Here is a 12,770-nt window from a genome sequence, read left to right as displayed (position 1 = left end):
GCAATGGCACCAAAACCTCTCACACGCTCGGCCTAGCTGACCTGGTCTGTCCTGTCATGAATTAATCTGTTCACACACCTAACCAGGGCATCAGTGACCTGCTTAACACAGCTGTGTACAGCTGACTGAGAGATTCCACAGAGATCACCCACACCATCCTGGAACAATCCGCAGGCATAAACGTTTCAGGCCACAGTGACCTACTGGGCCACAGGCATTTGGTGTCCACTCACACAATTGGAGGCTATCTCCAGCCCAATCACCTGGCAGCTGCTCGTCATGGCTTCCCTTGAAAGCTGTAGTCTCCTGCGGCATTGGACCACAGTCATGTCAAGATAGTTGGGGCGCTGCCTGTTCATCCTGGAAGCAGGGGTAATGTTGTCTTTCACGGGGGCAGTCTTCTTGCCCTCTCTGTGCCTCCATCTCTGCCTGAGATGAATGCCTCTGACCACCAGGCCTCTTGTTCCCTCTCCTCCTCAGAGGAGGAGGAGTTTCATCCTGCCAAGTAAGTAATCCCCATCAGCAGGTTGGCAAATGGAGCTCACCCATGCACACAGGCTGACGGAAGGATTCAAATCTCGGGTGCCAGAGGACAGAAATGTCCTGTAAGCTCCAGACTGTGATGTACCCAACACAGAAAACACTATCAACACAGCAGAACACCAACTCGCCTTACTCCTTCAAACACCTAACTCCTCAACCAGTATTTGAAGCAAGGCCCTTTTATCCCCTCGAAATGAAATGAAAATGAAAATCGCTTATTGTCACGAGTAGGCTTCAAATGAAGTTACTGTGAAAAGCCCCTAGTCGCCACATTCCGGCGCCTGTTCAGGGAGGTTGTTACGGGAATAGAACCGTTCTGCTGGCCTGCTTGGTCTGCTTTCAAAGCCAGCGATTTAGCCCTGTGCTAAACAGCCCCTATGCATGCAACATGCAAAAGGATCAAATTCAGTTGGCCCACCTGCCCATGCAGCCCACATGATGAGCTTAAAATCACATAGGCAATTTTAAATTGTGTTCAATTGGGGTTTTAAACCGCTTAAATACCTCCGTTATTGTTGGCGGGATGCTGCCAACCTGCACATGTGCCTGCCGACCGAGATATCGTGTGAGTGCGCCATGATGTCAGGATGTGCGCCCAACATCATCACACATGATTTAATGGTCTTCCGGGTCGGGTGCATACCTGTCTGATCGACGTTAAATTCTACCCGATAGTTTGAGAGAAAATTGATAGTTACTGAGACTGGTGCAGGATAATTAAGGAAAGCCAGCATGGATTCATTAAGGGAAAATTGTGTTTAACTAATTGGAGTATTTTTGAGGAGATAACAGAGAAGGTTCACAAGGACCATGCTGTTGATGTACTGTGTATGGATTTTCAAAAGGCATTTGGTACAATACCACACAAGAGCAGGTTTCTCAGGAATCACACCCAGTATTTTTTCAGATTGGAGGAAGGTTTGTAATGAAGTTCCCCAGGGGTTAGTATTGGGACCCTTGCTCTATCTGATATATATTAATGACCTAGACTGTGGTGTTCAGGGCATGATTTCAAAATGTGCGGATGATACACAGATTGTGAGCATTGTGGTGAGGACAGTCTTGAACTTCAAAAGGAAATAGACATGTTGGTAGATTGGGCAGACAAGTGGCAGATGAAGTTCAATGCAGAGAAGTGTGAGGTGATTCATTTTAGCAGGAAGAATGTGGAGAGACAGTATAAAACAAATGGAGCAGAGAGACCTCAGAGTTTATGTATATAAGTCATTGAACGTGGCAGGGCATGTTAAGAGCCGTTAATAAAGCAAATAGCATCCTAGATTTTATTAATAGGAACATTGACTACAAGAGTAAGGAGGTCATGTTGAACATGTGGAGACTGTGTCCACTTCTGGGCATATACCAGGGGCTGGTTTAGCTCACAAGGCTAAATCGCTGGCTTTTAAAGCAGACCAAGCAGGCCAGCAGCACGGTTCGATTCCCGTACCAGCCTCCCCGGACAGGCGCCGGAATGTGGCGACTCGGGGCTTTTCACAGTAACTTCATTGCAGCCTACTCGTGACAATAAGCGATTTTCATTTCATTTTCATTCATACACTTGAGGAAAGATGTGGAGACATTGGAGAGATTACCGAGGAGATTCTCCAGAATGATTCCAGGGATAAACAACTGTAGCTATGAGGCGAGATTGGAGAGGTTGGGAGCGTTTTCCTCAGAGAGAAGAGGGAGACTTGTTCGAGATAGTCAAGGTCCTGAGGGGCATGGACAGGAAACTGTTCCCACTCATGACAGCATCAAGAACTAGAGAACACAGATTCAAAATAATGGGCAAAGGGAATAAAAGTGATGTGAGGAAACAATCTTTCACACAGAGGGTGTTTGGAGTCTGGATCAAACGTCCTGAGAGGATGGTGGAGGCAGGTCCGATTGAGGCATTTAAAAGGGTATCGGGGTTGCTTTCTGAAAAGAGAGAATGTGCAAGGTTACCGGGAAAAGGAAGGGGAGTGGAATTGGGTAGAATGCTCTTTCAGAGAGCTGGTACAGACTTGGTGGGCTGAATGGCCTCCTTCACTGTAAATATTCTATGATTCAGTGAGCAGTATTTGAATATTGAGATATGTTGTAAAACCTTTTCATCAGGACAAGTACCAGAATGCCAAATTTCAAACAATCACAGCAATTTACACTGCAGGCGAAATGTGTGCTGACTGGTTGGCAAGTTAGCTCTGATTGGCTGAGGCGTTGTCTTGGAAAAAGTAACAGGGTTAGGATTAGGGTTAGGGTACTTTCCTCAAGCACCCAGGTAATTCAAAAAAGATGCAAGGCTTGAGCATTTTCCTTTTCTTTGCAGAGAACGGGTCCCTACGAATGAATGTGAGTCACTTTGAGCAAGTGTAACTATCAGCACATTCAGGATTGTTCAGCAAGTGCTATCCAATCACAGAATCACATCTAATAGCAGAAGTTTTGAGGTTGAATATGGTCTGTACGCTGCAGATTATGATAGGAATGGGAAGGAACTTGCTGTTAGATTCAATCACCAATCGCAGGGATGTATAGCCTACCTACCTGGCATCACACCGACATTGAAATTAGTACACAACATTGCTGAATTATGTGGTAGACAGAATGTCTTTTGGAGTGAAGGCAGGAAGTCCTGTTAGTGGAAAGTACCAGTCACATAGCCACACCATGTATAACGGCTTCCTTTAACCTGTTGTTGAAATCTTTGCAATAGTAACAGTATTATTCTTGGTCAGGGGTGTATGTCCTCACTTGATACTTCTTTTTTGTTCATAAATTTAGAGTACCCAATTCATTTTTTCCAATTAAGGGGCAATTTAGTGTGGCCAATCCACCTACCCTGCACATCTTTGGGTTGTGGGGCGAAACCCACGCAAACACGGGGAGAATGTGCAAACTCCACACGGACAGTGACCCAGAGCCGGGATCGAACCTGGGACCTCGGTGCCATGAGGCAGCAATGCTACTCACTGCGCCATCGTGCTGCCCTTCACATCGATACTTCTAGTACACAGATATATAACTCATTTACTAATAATAATCTTTATTAGTGCCACAAGTAGGCTTACATTAACACTGCAATGAAGTTACTGTGAAAAGCACCTGGTCACCACACTACGGGGCCTGTTCGGGTACACTGAGGGAGAATTCAGAATGTCCAATTCACCTAACAAGCACGTCTTTTGGGACTTGTGGGAGGAAACCGGAGCACCCGGAGGAAACCCACGCAGACACGGGGAGAACGTGCAGACTCCATAGAGTGACCCAGGCCTGGAATCGTACCCGGGTTCCTGGCACTGTGAAGCAACAGTGCTAACCACTGTGCTACTTTTATAAGATTAGTTTTCTTTAAGCTGGACAAAGGCTTTAAATTGTTTGAAGCCATGACTGGCTCTAAAGACATGTTAATGCCCTGTAATTGCGGAGACAAATCCCAAGGAATTACACAAAGCTCATTACATTTCTCAGGCCACATGGAGACGATCCTTCTGCGAGGACAAAATAACTCTGAAACTTTAGAGAATGCATTGATGATGAAACATTAACAACCTCAAGAATACAAACAAGGAATATACGTCCTTTGTCCAAACCAAGGTGGGAAGGTGGGAGTCATGTCACAGACACACCCTCCCAGCTCCTCCAACCTGTAATATTGTCTTTTTGGAGTTGAAAGAGTCAGACTACCATCTTCCATCGAGCAGGCAACAGCAGAAGAAGGACTCTGTCCTGGTTTTTGACCACCTGGCTCCCCACTGACACTGTTTCTACTGGAACTTCAGTACCAGTGTCTACAGGACTAATTCATCATCATGAGCCTCTCCCTGGGAGTCATCGCTGCTGGAAAAGTGGATTACCCAGCCTGCTAAACCTCTGTGAAGGAATACACCATCAGACTTTTGATTCTGGGCTCACATTGCAATAATTCTTATTTCTGTCTCTTGTCTTTTCCCTGTACCTCTTTCTCTTGCTTATCCATCCTTTATTGTGTGACCATACTGGGAGCGACATAGTGACACACCCTCCCTGCATTTTGTGTGTGTAAAATAAATCAACCCTCTGATTTTATCTACTCCTGTTTGCCGTGGGTTATTAATAGAAGTATTGGATCAGCTCAATACCTCTCAACCTCACCGCTCCCTCACCTGAGGTGTGGTGACCCTCAGGTTAAATCACCACTAGTCAGCTCTCAATGGGGAGAGCATCCTCCGGGACTTGGCAACATTTTTTTATTGGACCACACCAAAACTGAAGGCTTAACAGAAATATATCACTACTTATAAAAGGGAAAATCAAAACTCAAGAACACCATTTAGGTTGCGGACAGGTGGTGAGTGGGGAAATGGGAACTGTTTTAAATTAAAATCCTTCCTGTCTGTAACATTCTGATCATCTGTCCTGCAGTAGGTATCCCATGCCCATTGTGACTCATCATGATGTGGATTTGACTTCCACCTGACCCAAGAGTATTGTATTCTTCAGAGGAAAGGGTTTAATTTTTACACCATTCGGCCACCTTGGATTGTGCCCATGCACAACAGTTTGCAGTGTCTCAGTGCTATCCTTTTCTGTAATTTGATGTACCTTAGCAACTCCTCTCCAACCACCCCCCCGCCCCCCGCCCCCCAACCCTCATCTCGCTATGGACCAGCTCTTGACTTGGGGGTGTTGATCATTCTTTGTTTCTTACATTTCCAAACTGACTTGCAAAGCATGTCAGGCTACTTTTACCATTAACTTGCTTTGAAATACTCTAACAGCAATTTAACTAAACTATTGTTCATCTGTCTGGACCTTTCAGGGGTTTTCCAACTAATTGATTACTGGATGCCAGATTTCCCTTTCCACACTCTACCTTCTCAAGCAAATATTCCATCGAGGCTGTCAACACCTTTGCTGCTGGTGTAACTGTTGTTCTATAATAGTGCGGCTTTGAACTTAGTCCTTCTTTCAACATTGTGACAATGTGTGCCATAGCCTAGTGACCTTTTGCAACATGCTCCAAGGGCAGTGCTAATCCTCTTGACATGCAACCTTCCCCAAACCCACTTGCTGAGCTTTCTTTCAAATTGGTCTCCACCAGCTCTATGCAGGAGCAGTCACTTGTAGGTGAAGGTTGTTGCTTCAGGACCACTACAGACACATGTAGAATCCAAACTGACACTTTTAAAGCAGCTAGTCAAGAGGGCTTGTGATTCTTCTGACTCCAGATCCGCAGCAACATGGTTGACTCTTAACTGCCCCTCGAGGGCATTTAGGGATGGGCAATAAATGCTGTCCCAGTCTGCGATGCCCATGTATAACCTTGACCGCCATGGTTGATGGGGGCCGCAGAGGCTGGGGTGCATCATTACACCTGGTAATAACACTTTGGTTTGGTTTTGTTAGTTAAATTTCCTTTAACGATTTGTTTTAGATCCAGTCCACCCGGGGCTATCATCCCCTTCATTTTTGGTTAACTTACTGATTTTTCATTTTACGACCAGACTGAGTACGGCAGGCAGATTTCATTCCCTAAAGGAATCAATTATTTTTATTCAATCATTTATTTTTACAACACTCCAATAGCTTTGTGGGAACTTCTACTCAGACCAGATTTTTATTTTTATTTTTTCTCAGATAGAATTCGAATTCTCAAACCACTATGGTGGGATTGAAACACATTCTATAGATTATTAATGCAGAGCTCTGGATTACTAATTCAATAATATAACTACTATCCAATCACACCCCAGAAATGTGTTTCCTTTCAATCAGCATGTATTTTTTTATGCTTTCAGATACATATTAAACATTAACCTGCCTCTTCCGCCACACCCATGGCCCCATTGATTTGCCTCTTGATTTTGTGATTCCTGCTTCTCCTCTAATGCTGTCTCTTCAGAAGATCTGAAAACCGAGTCCTACTTTCTGGGCTGCATTATCTGAATTCAAAAGTCAACCAGCTGGACCAGTATTATTGTTCACAACTCGCAGAATCACTGAACACAGACGAGTATTCCCCTGTCGCTGCACGCATCAGTAATGTAGAGAGTGGACAGATTGTGATGGCAAACAGCGTTTAACTGCAGCACTAAGACATTGCCTGGCTTCTGCCTGTGCTGGAATGGAAGCTGAGACATCCACCCATCAGATGCTCATGGGATGCTCTGGGACCGGAGATTCTTGCCCGAGGTCAATGCACCTTTCAAAGGTCCTTCAAATTGCCCATCCTGCCTGCGGTGATTCACCCCACTGTCTTCAACTCACTTTTCTGCCTTTTGGCAAGCATCAAGGATGAGATGTCAGTTTGGATCTACTATGTCCCTTTTGTGGGGACAATGAATTGGATTCAGTTTGACTCTGAATTGGTTTTGGAGCAAGCAAGGAGATGGATTAAGGGCTTGCCTTGTCCACTCTGTACATTTGGTTTTTTAACTCTTAGAAAGAAATGTAAAAAAAACACTGGGCGGTATTCTCTATCCCACCGCACCCGTTTTACGTTGCGGTGCACCTCTGCCAGCAGCGGGATCCTCCATCCCGGCCATTTTCCCATTGTGGCCACCTCCACACCGTCGAGAAATCCCTGGGTCTGAGTGAGCTGCTCAGAGGATCCCGCAGACAGAGAATCCAGCGCACTGTCTCCAACTCACTTCATACTGGACTATTAGAGCTGATTCAAACTAGGCCCTTTTGATGAAAGGAGTTTCTAGGCCACTGCACACCCAGCTCTCTGCTTTCCTTCCCAATATTCTATTGTCAAATTCTTCCATCGAGTTTGCAGCTTTGAAATTGAAAACATCGTGAATACATTCAAGGCCGCAGAATTCACTCCATTAATATATATTACATTATGACAGCACATCATTTATTGTTATAAGAATCCTAGCAACATGACAATGCATAAAGAAAATGTTCAGCCTTCAGCTTATTTCTGGTATTAATTTTTCAGAAACAAAGTGTTGATTCATGGTGGCAGGATTGAGCTTCCTAGTAATTACAAGGTCAGATTCATGCTATTTCCGTGCAGCTTGCATACTAGTATCTTGGGACTGTAAGTGTTTGGAAAGTCAGCCTATAGCGGGATATATATTTAATGGGCAAATGCCTTGTTAATTAATTTATTTTTCTAATTATTACTTTTTCAGAAGTCACTTGGTGAAGCTATCATACTGTCTGGGGCTGAGCTGACAGAACTGGATTTGAGTGACAATGCGTTTGGACCAGATGGAATTCAGAGCTGCAAAGATCTTCTGAGGAACAAGAGCTGCTTCACCCTCAAGGAGTTGAGACTTAATAACTGTGGCCTTGGAGCTGAAGGAGGGAAGGTACAGTGTGCTGACTTTGGGATCCCTTTGAATACTGGCCATGTTGGGATTTCATCATTAATGTGACGCAGTTGACATTATTGTAGCTTAATCTTAAGAATTTCTACAATGTTCTGCCAAACATTTCTTTAAAACTAAATTAATAAATTATTCATCTTCAGCCCAAAACAAATCACTAACCAGCCTGCTGTGACGATCTGGTGGGGTGCAAAATCAAGGGGCTGCTATTCACAGAAAAAGGATCAATACATCAATTTCTTCCCATGCCTGATGAACGACAGAATTTAGTATTAAAACAACATCAAATAAAAACTGTGCAACTCCTTGCGGGGACCAGAAAATGAAAAATGAGCCCAAGTTTAAAAATAAAATAAATTCTCTCATTTGTGGAGAAATTTAATTTCAATCTTTACTCAGGTCAGGCATGATTTACATTGGTCTGAAGATTTATGTAATGGGTGCTGTAGTTCTTTCCGATGTTTGACTTTTTCAAGCCCTTCCTGCGTTGACAGAAAATCCTGTCCATCTGTGTTCCGCAGTAAGTCAGAAACTGTCACCTTTTGACTGCTTTCTTGAGCGTTTTGTCCTGCTTCACCTGGCCAAGCCACGGTGGGCCCAGGGTTTACTACCAAATGACGGTGAGACAAAAGACGCTTGCCTCTATTTAATTTGTTCATTGTCCAGCAACTTGTGGTGAAGAGGTACTCTGTGAACTGTGATTCATTGCAAGTTGCCAAATGGTTTCACCACTTCACCAGTAGCCTCACGAAAAGGACAGCTGATACCAGTATCACCATTGACATTCATTCACATATAGATTTACATTGATTTATTGCCAGTTGTTCCACTGGGTATGGATCATTGTTGCTTTTGTCTGTTCTGCATGCAGATGTGGAATATGAAAGAGGGATGGTAAGTTTCCACCCATATGTTATATATATTTAATGTTCTGACACTGCCATTGTGGTCCCTCTGCACAGCAGCATGTTTAATATTTTATTATTTAAATAATAATCCCTTTTTCTGTTATTCCTACCAAAATGGATAGCCTCACATTTGTCAACATTGTATTCCATCTGCCAGACCCTAGCCCATTCACTTAACCTATCCAAATCCCTCTGCAGACTCTCAGCGTCCTCTGCACTTTTTGCTTTACCACTCATCTTAGTGTTGTCTGCAAACTTGAACACATTGCCCTTGGTCCCCAACTCCAAATCATCTATGTAGATTGTGAACAATTGTGGGCCCAACACTGATCCCTGAGGGACACCACTATCTACTGATTGCCAACCAGAAAAAACACCCATTAATCCCCACTCTTTGCTTTCTATTAATTAACCAATCCTCTATCCATGATACTACTTTACCCTTAACGCCATGCATCTTTTTCTCATGCAGCAACCTTTTCATTTGCTTCCTTCAAAGTCACTGATGGTGCTGTTATAATCTTGAACTAATAAGCACCTTTCATCTCATCATCATTTGATAGTAAACTCTGCACCCACAATGGCTTGTTCAGCTGAAACAAGACGAAACAATTAAGGAACCATTCAAAAGGAGGACTGGTAAGTAACATTCACGCCACACCAGTGCCAGGCAATGAAGATCTCCAGCAAGAGGTAATCTAACCATTGCCCCTTGACATTCAATGGCATTACCATCACTGAATCCCCCACCTGAATCCCCCACCCACCAAATCGCTGGCTTTGAAAGCAGACCAAGCAGGCCAGCAGCACGGTTCGATTCCCGTAACAGCCTCCCTGAACAGGCGCCGGAATGTGGCGACTAGGGGCTTTTCACAGTAACTTCATTTGAAGCCTACTCGTGACAATAAGCGATTGTCATTGTCATTATCACTATCAACATTCTGGGGGTTACCATTGACCAGAAGCTGAACTGGACGAGCCACAAGAGCAGGTCAGAGGTTGGGAAGTCTGCAAAGTTTAATTGTTACGATCCCAGTTGATGTTATAACTGGATGGGAAGATCCCTGAATCAAATCCTGGCTTGTGACTTTTCCTTTCCTTTATAAAATGTAGAGGAACAATCACAGGACCGTTAATTAGTTTCGACAACAAGACAACATCATTCATTAAACATGAAAAATTGGATTATTAGACAATACTCCTTTACTCCCCCCTTGTTTTAACAAATACACTCAAATTTTAGGATTAACACAGATTACAATGTATATCCTAAACTACAATGGTCTCAGTAACACAAAGTCCCTTTCAGCACACAGATTGGCTGTGGCCAAATACACACACTCCGTTCTGACCCCAAATTAGTGTCTGTAGATTTCTCCTCAGAATCCTCCCAGATAATTGTCACATGAGAGTTTCCAAACATCACTCCCAAAAACACACTTTAAAATATTCTCTCACTTTAATAAGGACATGGGGAGTTCTACCGATTAAAATAAATAACTTTGATTTATTTACAAACATGGTATATAAACTACCAGGTAGATCCCTACCAGGTCTCTCTCTGGTCAGTGCCTTACTGGTCAACCTTCAGTACAATTTTAAATGGAGTTCCCCCGCCCCTCAGCAGGGGGAGCTTGTACCAATGGTAACTCCCAGGACGTTGATGGTGGGGAATTTAGTGATGGCAGTCCTATTGAATGTCAAGGGGCAACGGTAGGTCCCATGCAAGATATTGCATTCCTCCTCCCCAAAGTTCGAAGACCCCTCGAAGACCGATGCAGAGGAGAAGGAGGAGCAGGTGGAGAACATCGGACTTTCTTCGGTTCTGGTAAATTGTCACATACCCGATGTGCCGGAGAAGTTGGACTATACATTGCAGGGGAACACTGTCACGATCGTGACGATTTACCAGAACCGCCACGGTGGTCGATCGGTAGGAGGCAGCTGAATTGTTGGATCAGCATCGATTCAATGGAGATGTCTGTTTCTGTATTTCTCAATGCAAAGGTGCAACATCAGGCATATCAGCGTTGACAGAGACTGTAGGCGACACAGCAGGCTGGTTCAGCAATGGAGTCTGAGGATCCAGGACAAGTTTCTTCCAAGGAACCTGACAAGGGACCAACCTCCTTGAGCAAATATGATCCAAATGCCGTCTCATTCCGTGCCCCCAGACCCGAATTCGGTAAGAGACTGTTCCTGTTTGACAATCCCAGAGAGCCAACGAGCACCCTTGCCCAAGTTATGAATGGACAATACGTTGACAACATCGGGTGCGAAGCGTCGGAGAGGTTGACGTCGAATCGGGCAACGCCCTTGCAACTACTCGTTCCAAAGGCCTTGGGTGGGATTCTCCCACACTTCCCGCGATAGCCCGACGAAGGCGCCAAGAACGGCGCGAACCACTCAAAAGTTGCGGAATCCTCCGCACTTCCGGGGGCAGGGCCAGCACCAGAGGGGTTGGCGCCACGCCAACCGGCGCTGAAGGGCCGCCGTGGTCCCGCGCATGCGCAGAACGGCTGCTCTGTTCTGGTGCATGCACAGAACCGCCGGCGTGTTTCCTGCGCATGTGCGGGGGGTTCTTCTCCACGCCGGCCATGGTGAAGCCCTACAGAGGCCAGTGCGGGGGGGAAAGAATGCCCCACGGCACAGGCCCGCCCGCAGATTGGTGGGCCCCGAGTGTGAGCCAGGCCACCATGGGGGCCCCCCTGGGGCCGGATACCCCGCGCCCCCCCCCGAGGACTCCGCTAGACGGCCGACAAGCCAGGTCCCGCCGTGATGGACCTTGTCCATTTCACGCCAGCGTGACTGGACGATATCGGGCGGCCGCTCGGCCCATCGGGGCCCGGAGAATTGCCGGGGGAGACCGCTGCCAATGGCCCCCGGCCAACGCGGCATAAACCCCGCCCCACCCGCAAACTGGCACCGGAGAATACGGCAGCTGGTGTCGGAGTGACAGGGCAGGATTCACGCCGCCCCCCCCGGGGATTGTCCGACCCGGCGGGGGTCGGAGAATCTGCTTCCTTATTCTGCTCCTATGTCTTGTGGTATTATGGTCTAACTGGCTGCCATGTTTCAGGAATCTCAGTCTGCAGGTCGGGCACCTACTTTGTTCGTGAGCCAATGGAGTGGTCTTTATCCTGATGACTGCCTCATTCTTCTGTCGTTTGCCTGGACTTTACTCCCTGATAGTCATGTTTTCTGTTAATGTTGTCAATTTATCTGTTTGCAGGGAAGTAAATATTTTGGGTGTGATGTCCTGCACTGTTGGTTATTCTTATTTAATAAGATTCTATCAGGTTTAGCTGAATATTAATTTTGGGATTTTGCGCAGTTTCTTTATCCTAATATATCCTTGTGGGTAGGATGAGCAGAGCTGGAGTGGGTGATAAGGTTAGTTTTGACCTCGATATGTTTGAGGAAGGTACCCCATAGTCAGAGTTTTTTTACATGTTTTGGCTGTGTCCTTTCCTTCTCCAAGCCCAGGTGGACAGTGTATTATCCTGCTGAGGACTGGGGTTGGACATCCCTTTAGGGGTGAGTCAGTCATGTGGGTCTCCCACTTTGACTGTCTAATGGCTGTCAGTGCTCTTGTGAGTGAGGCCGGTCTGAATATCCTTTATTTGGTGGTAAGTGGTGTGTTTAGTGGAGTGGTCTCTCCCAAGAGGGTTTCTTTTTTCTCTTCACCTGTTGGGGTTTGGGGTGTTGGTCCTGTTGTGGGTCTGTGTAGTGAACGGTTTGGGTGGAGGAGAGGTGTGTCCTGTACGCAACCCAATGCCTTAGCTTCGGAGGAGTGCAAGGACTGGGGTGTCACAGGAACCCTTTGAACCAGTTCTCTGATCTTTCTTTTCTCTCTGCTGCAGTATTGGGCTAGGCGGGCTCAACATCCTGTTGCTCCTTGACAGGGGTACCTCCCTTGGGGGTGCCATGGAGGAGTGCAATGTGGATCGGTCCACATCTGGACACATGAAGAATGGGGAAGGTTGTGTCCAGTAATTATCCTGAGTCTTTT

The 12,770-nt window shown here is 45.7% G+C and overlaps 1 protein-coding gene across 3 annotated transcripts in view; it reads left to right on the top strand.

Moving 5' to 3' along the window:
• Positions 1-12,770, top strand: part of LOC119953253 (ran GTPase-activating protein 1-like) — a 1,177,855-nt gene that overhangs the window by 794,240 nt on the left and 370,845 nt on the right. For all 3 annotated transcript variants that reach the window (XM_038777306.1, XM_038777307.1, XM_038777305.1), the window contains one exon: positions 7,653-7,832. In XM_038777306.1, coding sequence (XP_038633234.1) covers positions 7,653-7,832 — 180 coding nt within the window. The remainder of the gene's footprint in view (positions 1-7,652; positions 7,833-12,770) is intronic.

This window comes from Scyliorhinus canicula, chromosome 18, assembly GCF_902713615.1.
Source record: "Scyliorhinus canicula chromosome 18, sScyCan1.1, whole genome shotgun sequence".
Taxonomy (NCBI): Eukaryota; Metazoa; Chordata; class Chondrichthyes; order Carcharhiniformes; family Scyliorhinidae; genus Scyliorhinus; species Scyliorhinus canicula.
This window is presented reverse-complemented; position numbering and strand designations above follow the sequence as displayed.